General features: G+C 39.0%; 1 protein-coding gene across 1 annotated transcript; it reads left to right on the top strand.

Annotated features, from left to right (window-relative positions):
- The first annotated feature begins 3169 nt into the window (after nt 1–3169).
- On the top strand, nt 3170–3978 carry LOC129719714 (uncharacterized). The gene is made up of 3 exons (XM_055671109.1): nt 3170–3197; nt 3261–3693; nt 3773–3978. The coding sequence occupies exons 1-3, from the start codon at nt 3195–3197 to the stop codon at nt 3976–3978; spliced, it is 642 nt and encodes a 213-aa protein (XP_055527084.1). The 5' UTR covers nt 3170–3194.
- The last annotated feature ends 13311 nt before the right edge of the window (nt 3979–17289 follow it).

The following is a 17289-nucleotide window of genomic DNA, read 5'->3' as shown; positions in this document are numbered from 1 at the left end:
ATCGATAAAAGCTGTAAAACTATCGATTTTATTAAATCGTTGACTACTAAGTGTTCTTAGCGCCACCATACTGCGTATTGCGACATGCTAAAAAACCGTTGAATCTTTTTACACATGAAGCGAAACTAGCTTGGATGTCTGTTATCTGTGGTGTTACCTAGGACGTGACGTGACATAAGAAACCAAAAATCACCGAAAGTTCTGTCAAAGCGAAAGCCCTCTCTGATTGGTCGATTTTATTAAGCGCACTGTTAAATTTTATTGTTGGTCGGTACGGTTGGCCGTGCTGCGAAAGCTATCGATATTTTTTGTTTACACTGTTTTTGCTTACCAAGTGAATGAACAGCTTTTGGTTTAACAATTTTTTGAAACTTTTTCATACACTAGACTGTGTAATGTCTATAAAAATCAACATTCGAAATGTTGTTCATGTTTTTGAAACTACGTATGATGAACAATAGTAGATTCACTTCATGAAAAGCAAGAGGAATCCGAAATGAGTTGAAATTATGGCTAGTTCAAATAAATTTAACATATATCTCGACTACTTTGTGATAAGGTCGTATGTCTAAACGTAAACAAAACGAGTAAGAGTTATATCCCTTGTACTTCACAAGCACAAATCATATCTCACTCGCTTTGTTTACGTTTAGACATACGACCTTATCACAGAGTACTCCAGATATCTTTAAATCAATTAATGATTTAATGAACTAGCATTATCAAATGAAATAATTAAAATTGAAAACCAGAACTTAGAAAATCCTTGATATTGATATTTACTTCATTAAACATTTTTGGAAACACTGGTAAGCGTCGTGCAGAAAAATCACAATGTTTCATGAGGGCAGTTTTGAACGAAAAGAAGAATAACTTGCCACTTGTCACGTCCTGTCCTAGCCCGATCAACCACTCTTTATGCACCTTTATGAAACGACAACAACTGAAATCAATCGATATAGGTTCAAAACTAATCGATAGCCAACGTTCTCGTTTCATGAAGGAACTTAAAGAGTGGTTGGTCGGGAGAGTGTTACATGATTGATTTGGTGATACTGAGTATCGATACTTTCTCAATTGGGTTGTTTAGCTATATCAGTTTTTATATCATCTGAAAGATCTGCATTTTCTAAGTAAAACGTGATTTGAAAAAATATACTACCGTCGTCCTTCGCTTTTTAAATCACGATTTAAAACTGCTCGAAATCGCTACAATGACAGTTTGCTCATATACTAACTGTCATTGTAGCGATTTAGAGCGAGTTTTTATTCTTGATTTAAAATTCGAAGGTTAATGATACAAAATTTTTAAAAATCACGTCCATGTTTCAACACGTAATCGTGACAAGCAGCTGCGTCATTACCGATTTTCCTGTCTGCCAGTGATAATAATTCAATAGTATAACAACTTAACGGTTTTTTGAGATTCCTTCTTTGAAACTCCGATGGCGTGATGAAAATATCGTTAAGAACCATTTTTTTCTTTTTACTATGATATTTTATATGGAATAGATCCAATAATTGCAACTGCGTCTACGCATATATGTATTGCACAAGCAATTGTCAGCAGCAGCAGCAGCACAATGCGGAAAACGCGTGCACCAACGTATTTTTTGTACAGAGTTGCCAAACTTGCCATAGAGCCAGATACATATGTAACCCTCAGGAAGAAATCTTCCAAAAAAGTTGGTACAAAATGAACTACTCGAATGGTACCACACTCTGAATAAAATCACTGTTTGAGTTGTTTTTGAAGACAGTGTACCTTCGCAGCCCTGCATTTGTCTCGTTCCTACTCGAAAAATGCTGCATTGATTTTGTAAATAACTTTTTGACAGTTCCTTATGGGATTTTCTTTGGGGCTCGATAAAGCCGAGAAAAAGGAAATTCATTTTGTTCATTATTTATCGAGCAGTTTGACAAAACGAGGTACGGGGTACTGTGGGGCAACGTGTATCAGAGAAAAAAACGCCAGTGTTACGTATGTCTTATGTATGTGGTAAGATACTATTTGTAAGCAAATCACATAGTTCGCGTAGAAATAAATTAACTTCCAAGCCAGCGAAAGAAAATAAACATTTCGCAATCAGGGCAGGGATTTGTTTGCCTCATTTTCGATCCGACTTACATAGTGTAAAGTGCACCAATACATGCACGATTGGAGAGGTCTATTATTTGTCGAGCAGTTGGACAGGACGAGGCACGGAGTACTATGGTGCAACGTGTACCAGAAAAAAACGCCAGTGTTACGTATGTCTTATGTATGTGGTACCATACTCTGAATAAAATCACTCTTTGAGTAGTTTATAAAGGCGGTGTACCTGCGCTGCCCTGCATTTGTCTCGTTCCCACTCGAAAAATGCTGCATTAAATTTATAAAGAACTCTTTGACAGTTCCTCATGGGATTTTCTTTGGGGCTCGATAAAGCCGAGAAAAATAAAATTCATTTTATTTATTATTTGTCGAGCAGTTGGACAGGAAGGAGTATTCGCGACTACGAAGGTGCTGATATTTGTTTGGAATATTTTTGCTTTTGTCATCACACACATTTTTTCAATTTCATATGAGAGTTCGCCCAGGTGCGAACAGCCTTAAAAATCTCTTTCAACTAGTCGCGAATGGAGTGCTGTGGAGCAACCTGCACCAGAGAAAAACGCCAGTGTTACGTATATCTTATGTATGTCATGGTACCATTCGAGTAGTTGATTTCGTACCAACTTTTTTGAAAGATTTCTTCCTGAGTGTTACGTATGTCTTATGCGAAAGCGATGTTTATTCTTCATTTAAAAATCGAAGGACAATGATATAAAATTTAATAAAAGATATGTTTTGCTCCAGAAACTAAACTCTTTCAGCTGATATATAATAATCAGAAATCCGTGAATAGCTAAACAACCCAATTACTAAAGGCCCAAGCCCAATGGATACGTTTGCGTTGCGTTGACGTTAATTTGGCAGAAAATGTACGGGCCAACTATCAAATTGCCGCAAACGCAGTCGCAACGTATCTATACGCCTTTTTAAAGATAAACTCTAGTGAGATGGCGCTGCTGTGAAAAAAGTGTTGAGAAATTATGAATCTGTCAAATTCAGTGCAGAAATTTGTAAATATTAACTTGATCTGCATTCATCGCTTAGTGCACTCGTGTTTTACTTAAAAAAAAAACTAAAAAATCGAAATAAAACATAAAATATGGTAAAGCAAAACTGCTAGTAAGTTACAAATTCACGTAAACTCTTAACAAAACTTATCTTCCAGGTAGCAAAACTGAAGAATGTGAAATTACGTTGCGTAATTCATTCTTGCCGGACCCGAGCTCCAGTTTTGTATCCTGTGCCTATGGAGATGCAAAAGATCCTAAAATTAGAGCGTAATCCAGCGCATCGGATATGCAGTAACCATTTTTCTCCAGATGATTTTATTACATATAAGCGATCAAAGTTAAACGCACAAGCAACACCAACGATAATTTCGAAAGGATGCATTGCCAAACAGATAGTTCCTAAAGAGGGATGCTGGGTGGTTGGATGCAATGTAAAAACCAAGAAGCGTTTGGTCAAAATTCCTCATAATGATGCCATTCGTAAAAAGTGGATATCATCGCTAGAGCTCACCAACAATATTGAAGACAAAGTATTGCGTGAATTGATGATATGCCATAAACATTTTCGTGAAGATGATTGGTCGTTAGGTAAATTTTTATTTTCTAGTAATGCATAACTATGTTTACGTATATTCTAGTATGTGTATGTTATTTATATATATTATAGTAACAACGAAGTACTTTAAGTCAACTGCTGTTCCACGGCGAGCTATCGGTGCGAAGATCAAGAAACCTCTACACAAGGCCAAAATATATGTACACTCAAGCTGTAATGACGATAATGTCACACCGGAGCATGGATACTCTTTTCCATTTACACTTCCTCGCAGTAGAACTATGTGTTTTGTTACTGGTTGCCAGAGCCGGATTTAAGGGGGGGCCCAGGGGGCCCGGGCCCCGGGCCCCCCCATTTATGGGGCCCCCACAAAACGAGAAAAAGTTCTTTTCTCTATCAAAAATGAGATTCAATCAAAAGTTCAATTTACAGTAAGAAAATTTGAACAGACCATTTCAATCTGAAACTTTCCTTCAGTGTTATTTTTTCGCGAGCGCCAATATCACAACCACATCCATAAGATTTCACCTTCGATTCTCTTGGAATGACACACATTAACACACCATTTGAATCGAACCAGCGCGCATGGGAAATCAAGCAGGAAAGAAGATAATCCACAAGTTTTTTTAATACATTGCTGTTGATTCCGAAAATAAATTTACCTGTCCGAATCAGGGATACTAGATTTGCGTTGCAAAATGCAGATTTTCAGAGTCCGTGTGCAGATTTTATTGACCTGCAGAAGTGTGTAGGGGTAAACAGGATAAGACCGCCCTGCGGGGTAAGACCGCCCACTGTAGTTTTACTACCAAGTTATAAAATAATTGAAAAATTTCTTTAACGTGTCTGTCACAGTATAATTACATAACATTTTGCACGTTTTTCTGTTTTGATAGTGCGCAAACGGTCGCAGAAATAATCAAAAACAACCTTTCAGCTGGCAACCAGTCAATGCGCTATTGTTTTGCGGCAACGGGACTTAAGGTTTTTCAGTCTAAAAATCTATTGTTTTGTTCGTGAATATACGTTTAATCGCTTGCCTGAATCTATCTTCTTTCGGGAATATCGAAGGCCATGAGTAATCTTGTAATTTTGACTACTTTTTCGGTCAAATATGAAAATGTTCCACTGGGGGTAAAGTCGCCTACTATACAAGGGGTAAAACCGCCACGTATCCAACTGCTTGTTGTTTTACTTCAAGACCCAAATGCCTCGACACTACAAAGGAATATTTACAGGATCAGTAAAGCAACTTCAAGCCACATAAGACATCGATGTTAATCGACCATTTTCGATTTGGTTGAAGCTTTTCTAGTAATATATTTTAACAAGACTTATTTTTGAAAAAAGTAAACCTGTGTGAAAATGGTGTTAATGAACCAAAATGATTTTAGAGCCATGACGGTTTGTTTGATTGGTATGACGTCTCCGGCAGAATTGAAAATAGTAGTTTTTTACTTCCGAAAAAAATACACACTCTAAAAAAATTTAAAGAAAAGATATAAGAATAGAATTAAAAATATATTTTTTTTTAAATTTATTTGAAAAAATATGTTTTTGCCTGTAAAATCTACAAAAGGTAAGCTAAAATTTTATGGTTGTTGGATCATGGAGTAATAGAAATATTAATAGCTAAATTTTTGTGAAGAATTTTTTTTTGGACGGTTTGTTTGGTGTATAGAGTCGTTGATAATTTTGTTCTTCAAAAAAAACATAGAAAATTGAAAATATAAATAAACGAAAGAATAATTATTAGTATTTTTCTATACATAATAAGTCTTCAAAAGAATCATACAGACAGGTTTAATGAGTTTTAATTTTTAGCTTAAAGATAGGTATATTATGAATTAAATATCTTGAAAACCCCCAATTCTGAAAAATCTATTTATTTTGAAAACCAAAAAAGTTACCTAAACATTGATCTGAACTTGAATAATCAGAAAACAAAGTAAGTTGAACTTAGAAATTTTTTTTTTCAGATTTTTCACAGTGTATATTTTATTTGAAAAGAAAAAAAAATACCATCCACAACTTTGTCAGAGACACTATACCGATAAAATCAACCGTTTCGGCCCTAAAAATATTGTTTATCCTCAAAAAATGGTGGGCGATCTTACCCCGCTGGTGGGCGGGCTTACCCCGCATGAATTTCAATTTTTAAAAATTCATTGAAAATGTGCAGATCTTTGCACATTTTCAATGAATTTTTAAAAATTGAAAAAAAAACTGGAAAATAAACAAAAATATTTCAGTTCTTATTTTTTAAATGCGGGTATTGAATAGAAGAACCTCTTAGCGAAGAAAAAATGAAATTGCAGCCGCAACTTTTTTTTCTATAAATAGAATTGCTTAAGGGGGCGGTCTTACCCCGCTTACCCCTAGTTTTTTCCTAGGTTCTGTAGATTATTGCCAGCGTAGCCTTATATTTGCGCAGTCTTTCTCAAATTGTGTGCAAATTTTTGCTCGCGGATCGCATTTTTTTCGAATTGCGGTAGGTTTTTATTTTCCAGATATCAAGAAAAAAATCCCTGATTTCGAGCAGTTGCATACATTTATTTATTTGAGCCTAATGATCTCGAACGCAACTGGAGAAAGGTCTTTATCGAAGATGAAACTGATTGAAAATAGGTTGCGTACGACTATGAAGAGTGAAAGGCTGTCAAACTTAGCATTGTCAAGTTGAGAGTACAATATTCTGAAGGAGCTGAATGTTGATTATTCAATCAATAAGTTCTCTGCAAAAAAAAAAACTCGTAAGAAAAAATTCTAGCAAATTTTTGGTAACTTTCCAATGAGAAATAAGTGTTTTTAACTCGTACGATAAAAAACGGGTTTGTTTTATTCTGGGGCCCCCACTGTAAACTGGGCCCCGGGCCCCCACAATCGTAAATCCGGCTCTGCTGGTTGCACTGCAAAAGCTGGGAATGGAATAAAACTACACATGTTTCCTTTCAACGACAGAAATGTTTTTAAGCAATGGAAGCATGCAATCCGTAGATTCACGACCCCGACGAAATATTCCAGAGTATGCAGCCGACACTTTTTACCCTCAGATTACAGAGCAGGTAAGATTCTTTCGTGGCTCTTTAATTTTTGTATGATTTCAGGAGGAAATCGCCTGAAACCGAGAGCGATACCATCGAAACATTTACCTTCACCAAGAACCACACATGATATAAAACTGAGTAAAATTGTTCGTGTGTCTTGTAGGAGACGCTCCAACCATGATCTATCCCCTTCAGGCATACCTGATGATCTTCGATCGTTCAGAGATTTCAGCGGTAATGGCGATAGAGAATTAAAAGAACATTCGAGTACTTTGGATGGGTTTCTGGCGAATAATGCTTCGGATGCTGACCGCAACAGGTTTGCATTAAATGCTACGTGCAGCTCGAGTAATCCAACATTGAACGACGGTCAAATATAAGCTGATGCCTATGGTGGAATAAGCCATGTTCACAACTCTAATGAACAGGATAAAATTTATACCGACGTTCAATATCAGCAGGACGATCCAGTACTCCACTATAATCCGATCGATTTCATTGAACAGGCTCGCGAAAAAAACTTCAAATTTAGCAAACAAGCCACACTCACGAGTCTAATTAAATCAGATCGGGACGCAAGTGTTTGGACAGGAGTTGCTTCACTGAAGCAATTAGATGCCATTTGTATATCTGTTAAAGCATTAGAAGATCAAGTATACCAGAAGCGGTTCAAGGCACACGCTGTTGACCGGGTTATCTTAACTTTATCGAAGCTAAAGCAAAACATCTCGTTTTCAGCACTGTCAACTCTGGTTAATATATCAGCAGCAACTGCTTCGTATTATTTTAATCATACTTTACAAGTTTTAGCTCAAGTTTTGCGACAATTTATTTACTGGCCAAGCCGTGAAGAAATTGGTTATAATATTCCACTATGTTTTAGAGCGGGTTTCGAAAATGTTCGATGTATTTTCGATTGCACAGAAATTCCTGTAGGGACACTCAAGTTTATCAACTGCCGTATCGCATGTTTCTCTAATTATAAAGGAAGGAGAACAGTGAAATTTTTAATTGGAGTAACCCCTGCGGGAATGATAAGTTTTGTTAGTGAAGCATACAGTGGAAAAGCTTCAGATAAACAGATATTCAATGAACAAAACGTTGTGTCCTTATTCGATGCATTCAGAGATGAGATTTAATAGGGCTTTAATATTGAAAATGAGTGTTTAGCTAAAGGTATTCGTCTACATATCCCACCGTTTCTGAGAACCGTGCGTCATACTCCTGCTGATGCCATATTGAATGAGAGAATTGCCAAAGCAAGGATTCACGTAGAGCGCGTAATTCAACGTGTTAAACTTTTCGGAATATTTCAAAACTCAATTGAAACATCCATGTTGGGTCTCGTAAATGAAATAATGACCGTTATATGTGGATTAGTAAACCTTTCAGCTCCTATATTACAAGACGATAAGTTTTAGAATGATTTATTTGTAAATAATTTACGACAATTCAGATCAGCAATGTTCTATATCTTTACAATTTGTCTTATTTAAAAAATTACAGCTTTTAGTCGAGTAACTAACAACCTTATGTGTTATGTGGCATGTGTCATCTACACATTATCCAGTACCTTTTCTCTGTTCTACTAGTATAGTATATAAATCAAAATTGCATTCACTTATAATTACACGAACGTGACCTCAACTATGAATCTCAACTTCAAATTCCAAATTTGTTTTCGTCTCGGTCTTTGTTCACCAGTTTCTATTTTCTATCCAGTATTTCAATGTTCATTATATTAAATTATCAGTTTAACCTGCACAAAAATTGGTCACTCTACCCACTATTTGTGATAACATGTATGAGAAATAGATGATTTTCAATACACTTACTAGTTGTAACGCATACTCTTCATCGTAATCAACTTCTGTAATTGCGAAATCATCTTCGAACTTTGAATAAATAATAAAATCACATTTATGTAGCTTCAACACTGTAACAATTCAATGTTATGTATATATTTTTTTTTTCCTTTTCAAAATTTAAACTAGATATATGTTAGATTAGCCATATACTTCGTTCGTTCCCCAGGGGGATTTTCGGAATTTTTTTTCTCTTCTTTGTTAGTTTTCTTTTGTAAATAAATATTCTAAACGTTATAAACGTTATTGCATGATCATTTATTTGTTATCTATTTATTTATATCTAATTTGTTATTTAATTATGTTGATCAATTTGTTATTTATTTATTCATTTCGATTTGTTATTTATATATATATATATATATAGATATAATCCTAAAAATACTAGATACATATGAACATAAATTTAAGTTTTTTGATATGCTGGTAGAATAAGATTCAAAGCATCTGGTATATACTTCGTTTTTGTTATTTATTTGGTTTCTAATTCAAACATTCTTGGCCGTTTGCGTTTAGTATTTGAAAGTACTCGTCATATCAATTTTGCCTCTAAAAGTAAAGTCTATGGTATTCAAAATGAATCGGCTTTTCCCACATGCCGAGGATCTGAATCAAGAAGAGGTGGATTACGAACTGATGATTCGTAATCAACCGGAAGATGTATTTAATCTAGATATCGCCAGTAAACAAAGACTTCTAAGAAATCTGTTTAGAGAAGATAAAAATGAAGGTCGCAACTATCGCACTGCCCTCAATATTATGGACGAAGCATCGCATATTGAAGGGAGAATAAGTAATTTAGAGAAAGCATTAGCGAAGAAAGTAGAGGCCAAATATGAATCGAGAGTGTTACATTACTGGTATCGCGTAAAAAGGTGTATAGCAAAAAGTGAAGACGAAAAAAGGATCAGAAGGGAATTAACGCGTAGAATAGAAAAGGTGATGGTAGACTTTCAGTTTGGGCCACCGCTCTCCCCGTATAAGGAACACATAAATAACATTATTCAGGGAGCCGAAGGGGGTACCCAAGAACAAGGATTCAGCTTTCCTAAGCCCATCACTTCCCATAGTGCGCCACCCACACCTTTTACGGTTGAACCACTCATACCGAGTTTAGAGCCCAACAAGACGCAATTGTCGCGAAACGAGTCGAAAGGAGCAGTCCCTAAGCTACAATCGGTAACGTCGGAGCCAGTTGTGACGATTTCAAAGCGCGAATGGGAAAATATGCAGAGGACGTTAGTGGAACTGAGTAGGAGGCTGGATGCAACCAAGGCTATGACTGAAAACAATGTTCGTGCAGAGAACACGAGAGCGGAAACATGTACCACCAGAATGGGGCAAGTTAACAGACGCACCTTGCCTCCCCTGAACCTTGCACAAAAAGGTAAAGAACTCACCCAAGACACGGACACCAGTGAAGAAGAAAGTCTAAACTGGCCACCAAGGCGATCTCAAAGATTTCTATCGAGCAGCGATTCGGATCGATGGGCCGACGAAGGCGAATGCAGTAATCCTGGAGGGTTTAACTTCGATAGAATACCACAACAGTCAAGACATCAAACACACAGTTCCGGACGGCGAGATATGTTCGGTAGAGTGGAAAAATGGAAACTACGATTCACAGGAGAAGCCAGGTGTATGACAGTGGAAAATTTCTTGTACAAGGCCAAGAAACTAGCAGAGCGCGAAGGAATTTCGAAAAATACGCTACTAAGAGATATCCACATGCTGCTTGAAGGAGCGGCTTCCGATTGGTTCTTCACGTACGTTGATGAATTGAATACGTGGGAGGTCTTTGAAACAAATATCACGTACCGTTTTAGAAACCCAAATAAGGACCAAGGAATAAGATCAAAAATACAGGAGCGGGAACAGCAGAGAGGAGAATCATTTATCGCTTTTGTCACGGAGATCGAAAAACTTAATCGGATGCTTTCCCGTCCGCTTTCGCAACGTCGGAAATTCGAAGTGATATGGGACAATATGCGCCAGCATTATAGGTCCAAGATATCAATCGTCGAGGTACAAGACTTGCAGCACCTCACAAGTCTCAACTATCGTATTGATGCGGCCGACCCACAACTACAACAGTTTTCGACTGAAACAAACTTTCGCCGTCAAGTAAACCAGCTCGAAGCGGAAGACAGCGACGATAGCAGCGAACAGGTAACATCGATAAACGCGGTATCAAACCGACCGAATCGACCGTACCCAGCACCTAATCAAGGGTCCGGTTCACGCCATCAAAGAGAAAGACCGCGCAATCACGAAACACACGATAATAATCCTAGACCGACTAAATGCTGGAACTGTCAGGAAGATGGGCATGGCTGGCGGCAATGCAGCAAGCCCAGACTGATATTCTGTTATGGTTGTGGAAGCTTGGGGAGGACAATCCGAACATGTGAACGCTGTACCGGTTCGGCTAGAAACATGGCAGGCCAGGAGAGGCAGGGAAACGAGTAAGAGGATGCACGTCCGGGAATGCGAACATCCCAGGTGTCCAAAATGTTCCCAAACTAGTCCAACAGAACTCCGATTACGATCCGCTTTTACAAATTCACCACATTAATGTGCGGGTAAGCAAATGCCCACACATAAAGGTAAAAATTTTCGACTCGCAGTTCGAAGCATTGTTAGGATCAGTATCCTAAATTCCCTAGACGTCGTAGAAAAGTATAGGCTAAAAATTCAACCAGCCTCGGTGCGTGTATCCACTGCTGATGGCACGAACTACGAGTGCATCGGTTGTCTAAATATACCATTCACATATAAAAATGTTACAAAAGTAATACCAACCATTGTCGTTCCGGAGATTTCAAGAGAACTCATTCTCGGAGCAGATTTCTGGGAGGCTTTTAAAATTAGACCGATGATCGATTTAGGACAAGGCCCGGAGCTCCTAGAAACAGTAAACCCGAAAACCGACCAGCAAATATGTTTCACGATCGAGCCAGCAGATTGCATTGCGGACGTGAATGAAGAGGAAGATGAGACGCTGGATATTCCAGTATATGAAGGTCCAACAGATTCTATCCCGGACCCTGAAGCAATAGAAACGGAGCACATCTTAACTACCGAACAGCGGAACGATCTAACAGAGGTGATTAAAGCTTTCGAATTGACGTCGGCAGGCAAGTTAGGAAGAACACATTTGATAGAACACGAGATCAGCCTGAAGGAAGGAGCTGTACCTCGGAACCCGCCAATGTATAAATGCTCCCCGTACATTCAAAAAGCCATAAATGCAGAGGTAGAGCGGTTTAAGCAGCTAGATGCCATCGAAGAATGTTTCTCGGAATGGACAAACCCCTTGGTGCCAGTGCTCAAGAAAAACGGTAAGGTACGAGTGTGCTTGGATTCGAGGAAAATTAATAAACTTACAGTGAAGGACACGTACCCAATGCGGAACATGCAGGACATATTCCGGCGTTTGGGGAGAGCCAAATATTTCTCAGTTATTGACCTCAAAGACGCCTATTTTCAAATACCATTGAAAGTGGAAAGTCGAAATTTAACAGCATTTCGTACAGCGGAGGGGGTTTTCCGATTTAAGGTGCTCCCTTTCGGCCTAATGAATGCACCGTTTACCATGTCGCGATTGATGGCAAAAGCGATAGGGTCGGACCTAGAACCAAGAGTCTTCGTCTATCTTGACGACATAGTCATTGCAACTAATAGTTTTAATGAGCACCTTGAGCTCTTAAAAATAGTGTCGGAAAGACTTCGGAAAGCAGGACTGACCATCTCTCTTGATGAGTCAAGGTTTTGCCGAAAACAGGTGATTTACTTGGGTTATCTGCTTAATGAAAACGGGGTGGCGATCGACAGCTCTCGGATCCAGCCGATTCTTGATTACGCGCGGCCAAAAACGCAACAGGACATAAGAAGGTTGATGGGATTAGCTGGGTTCTACCAGCGATTCATCAAAGAATATAGTAGGATAACAGCACCCATCTCTGACTTACTGTCAAAGCAACACAAAAAATTCACTTGGACGAAAGAAGCGGAAAACGGACTAAACGAGTTAAAATCGGTCCTAACATTGGCACCGATTTCGGGAAATCCTGACTTCAGCAAGATGTTTATCATCGAATCAGATGCTTCAGACCGTGCAATCGGGGCCGCTCTGTTACAGGACCAGGAAGGAGAAAAGCGAGTAATTAGCTACTTCAGTAAGAAGCTCAACAGAACACAACGTCGTTATTCAGCCGTCGAGAAAGAGTGTCTCGGTGTCCTGTCAGCGATTCACCATTTTAGGCATTATGTGGAAGGGACCAAATTTCGCGTAATAACGGATGCCAGAAGTCTGCTTTGGCTATTCAATGTAGGAACTGAAACGGGAAACGCAAAGTTACTCAGGTGGGCACTGAGAATTCAGGCGTACGATTTCGACCTCGAATATAGAAAAGGGAAAAATAACGTGTTGGCAGACTGTTTGTCACGTTCGATCGATGTTGAAACAATAACGGTAACACAGCCAGACCAGGCGTATGAGGAATTAATGGAGAAAATTAGAAACGACCCAGGAAAGTACAGTGAGTTTCGAATAATAGACGAGAAAGTGTACCAGTACGTCAAACAAACCAGCAAGCAAAGTGACCCGAGATTCACGTGGAAGTACATTCCGCCTCCAGATCAGCGAAACAGAATTATTGCCTTAGAACACGATAAAGCCCATTTCGGGTTTGAGAAAACACTAGCAGCGGTTAAACTCAATTACACATGGCCGAAAATGAACGCAGATGTCAGGAAATTCTGTCGCGAATGCTTAAAATGTCAGACAAGTAAGGCTGGAAATCAAAACGTTACGATGGGGGCACAAAAGCCAGTCCAATATCCGTGGCAGTTTGTCACCTTGGACTACGTTGGCCCATTACCACCATCCGGGCGAAACCGTAACACCTGTCTTTTGGTAGCAACCCACGTGTTCAGCAAATTTGTCTTGGTACAACCGTTCAGGGAAGCAAAGGCTAACTCACTCGTTGACTTCGTTGAGAATATGATTTTCCGACTATTCGGGGTACCGGAAATCATACTATCAGACAATGGTTCCCAGTTCGTCTCGAAAGCGTTCAAAAATCTGCTGGAAACATATCATGTCTCGCATTGGTTGACACCTGCATACCACCCTCAGGTCAACAACACCGAAAGGGTAAATCGAGTAATTACGACCGCCATTCGAGCCACCATAAAAAAGGATCATAGCCATTGGGCAGACAATATACAAGAAATTGCCGATGCAATACGAAACGCAGTTCACGACTCGACAAAATACAATCCCTACTTCGTTGTATTCGGCCGCAACAAAATCTCGGATGGGAGCGAATACAGCAAGATTCGTGATAATTATGAACCGGGTGAGGAGGGTTAAAGCGCGACCGTGGAGAGAAGGCAAAAGCTGTTTCAGGAAATAAAAGCGAAACTTACGACTGCGTACCAACGCCACGCAAAAACATATAACCTTCGTTCAAATGTGCAATGTGTTACCTATACGGTGGGAGAAAGGGTGCTGAAACAAACCTTCGATCTTTCAGACAAGGGGAAAGGGTTCTGTAAGAAGTTAGCACCGAAGTACGAGCCAGCGATAGTGCGGAAAGTTTTGGGGTCTAACACTTACGAATTGGAGGATTTGTTAGGGAAAAGCTTTGGTGTCTATTTTGCCAATAGGCTGAAAAAGATGCATTCTTCCCATCTAAGCAATTGAGTATAAATATTTATGGATTATTAAGCTATGAACCTCCGAAAGGAGTGACCACAGATTACGATGAAGAAGAAAACACCGCAAGGGTCATAAGCATCTAAAAGCCATTCTTGACGGACTCGTGCAAGCAACACTTCGGTTTAGCCTGCACTGAGGGTACCAAGTTTGAGCGTAAATTTTATCACGGTTCAGCCAGCTATGAATAAGCTACACTGAAGTGACGGTTAAGTGGACGAACTACGAACGGTTTGCCACACAAGATCAAAACTGACCAACATCACCATATGAAACCGGAGACGACTGCGATAGTCTGTCCGCTCGCAACGGACTTTGTAAATAATTTGTATATAGTAGGTATTAGTGTGTCAAGGGCCTTCGTCCCTAACCCTTACTACTAGTATTAGTATTTGTATTATAGTGTTACTTCCTAAAACTAAAATTTCTCACCAACATCCCACGACGGTTGAAGCATACTTTCCTCCTTCCGAGGGAATAATTGCATGAATAAAATAAACATTAAAAACAGCAGCATACTCTTCCTTTCCTCTAAAGGAATATTTGCATGATGTAGATATTAATAAGTTGTAAATAGTTGTATATAGTTTCACACCGTATAGCTGTAAGAAACAATGGATAATTAATTGCTGTTTGTTTACCTGTGTGATGAGTCGGTCATTCATTGTAGCGTATTCTAGCAATAGTTGATAGGCAAATAAGATTTCCATGCCTTTTCGCTGATTTCCACGATGCGGTAGCATTGCTCTACATTTAGCTTTAGTAGTGTCCTTTTTGCCCTCCTATATATTAATAGTTTTTCCTTTTGATTTTCCTTAGTATAGTAGTTTTTCCTTTTGCTTTTTCTTAGTTTAGTAGCTTTTCCATTTAATTTCTTGTAGTATAGTAATCCTCCTTTTGATCTCCTTTAGCTTAGTAGTTTCTCCTTTGATGTCATTTAGGTTGGTAGTTTTCCTTGTTCACTTTATCATGTCGTAAAATTATAAAAATTCATTCCAATTGCAACTTCATTGTCTTTAGTTGTAGATTATCATTCCTGTCCAATAGAGATTTTCTTCTCCGGTTACGGCTTAAAGCCCGTCATCCAATTTTATTCCGGTGCTAACCTGGAAACGGCGCCCGCATTCGTGGCTTCACTAAAGGTGCACCTACAGAAACCTGTCCTAAGCTGAAACAAAAATAAAAACACTTTACATCCGATTTGAACGATACAATAATGTTCCGCTTTCCTTGATTTGGGCCGATTTTCCGGTAAATCCAAGTAATTCCCGTAGTTTTACATAGCGCGCGCGTGTCGAGTTAATTTCACTAAATGCACAGTATCTACATTGTTTTGACATTTCATGTGGCGAAACTGAAGAGCGAAAATGTGTGATTGAGAGGCGAACGCAATTAGGTTCATCCGTAGATGGATTCTGATGCGTCAAGCATGTACGAGAGATGCGTGAAAGGTTCTATTTTGCCGCAGTATTTTCTTGAGGAATTTTGTTTTCGGTTAGATCCCGAGGTTTAAAAATTCCTTCAAGAGACATTTCGTTTCTAGGTCACTGTAAACATAAATCGCAATACTTTTGTGGCAGTGAACAGTGACTAGAAACAGTAGTTTTTCGTGAGAGAGGGTTCTGTCCTGCGGCCTCGCTCCGAGCGAGAATAGGAGCAGCAACCCGACTCACTGGTTTACGGTTCATGTAGATGAACGATTTTCGTGGATGTTGTCTTCGCTATCGGTTCGCCCTGGTGTAGAAGACAAATCCCAGGTTAATTTAGGCGCTTGCTTGAAGATTGTCGACGTCTTCAAGTTGAAGCGGCGGTAATGTAAAGTAGAGTGAATGAGGAATGAATGAGCGAGCTGAATGAATGGGAAAGCAACGCGGTTCTTCAGTTAGCAAGTTTATCGAATTCATAGATTTCTTTGGTTGGTTCTTTGGTTTATTTTGGTATTAATGATAAGAGAATAGACATTAGGTATTAATAACTATTTTGGGAAAATGAATGTAGATTTGCTGGAGACTGGAGACGTATGTCGATGAGAGTCAGTAGCAGGCTTGGTCGACAGACATAGCACTGTAAACAGAGATGGAGCCAACTATTTAGTTGGCAATGAACATATATGACCCCGAATCTTGAAGTTTATTTTCAAAAATAGTTTATTTTGGCCTACGAAAATTTGATTGGATTCTGTTGTAACTTTGTCGCAACGCCAATCAAATTTTTGTACTTTTAGTGGGGAATGATGAAACAAGTACACATATGATTTAAATATACAATTTTCACTTCTTAGATTACGTCTTTCTTCTATATAAACGTTTATTAATTACTTAGTTTGCTATCGAACAGAATTTCCAAAATAAAGTTAGAGTTTAAATTATTATTAATTTTTTGCAAAAGATCTTTGACTCAAACACCGCGAGCAATATCACGGTCAAAGTAGTAATTGGCATAAAAACTCAAAGAATGAGATCTCCGGTGCTCGATTTCTCTAATTGCCTTTCTCCACCCATGCCACCGACGCGACGAGATGCTTGACCTAGCCGAAAAAGTCCACTGACCTTTACGTCTGCTGAGAGAGACACTTTTGCGCTCTATCCTTTGGGCTGGGACTGGTTGGCGAGATGAAGAACGATCGCTGGAAGAGGATCATCTTTCCTAGACAAGACGTTCTTCGTGCTTCTCAGCGCGGTTGAACGATTTTCGCGATACTAATTTCCGGTAACGAAGTTACCGAAAGGCGGTTTGTCTGAGGACATCAAAGCTGAGACCTTTGACTTTCGTCTGACTAGTGGTAGAGGTAGGAGTGGTTTTCATAGATCGGTCGTGATAGGAATCAAGTTCGAACAGATAGTCAGGTTGTGCCCGTGTGGAAAGACGTGAACCCCATCGTGCTCAGAAGGTAGAAATTCTCGGTGTTTTTTAAAACCCAAGAGCTATAATCAGCACGGCGCACTAGTGACACCCAACCACATCGCCAGCAACCGTCAACCCACCGACAGTCGG

This window comes from Wyeomyia smithii, chromosome 2, assembly GCF_029784165.1.
Source record: "Wyeomyia smithii strain HCP4-BCI-WySm-NY-G18 chromosome 2, ASM2978416v1, whole genome shotgun sequence".
NCBI classification, from domain to species: domain Eukaryota; kingdom Metazoa; phylum Arthropoda; class Insecta; order Diptera; family Culicidae; genus Wyeomyia; species Wyeomyia smithii.
This window is presented reverse-complemented; position numbering and strand designations above follow the sequence as displayed.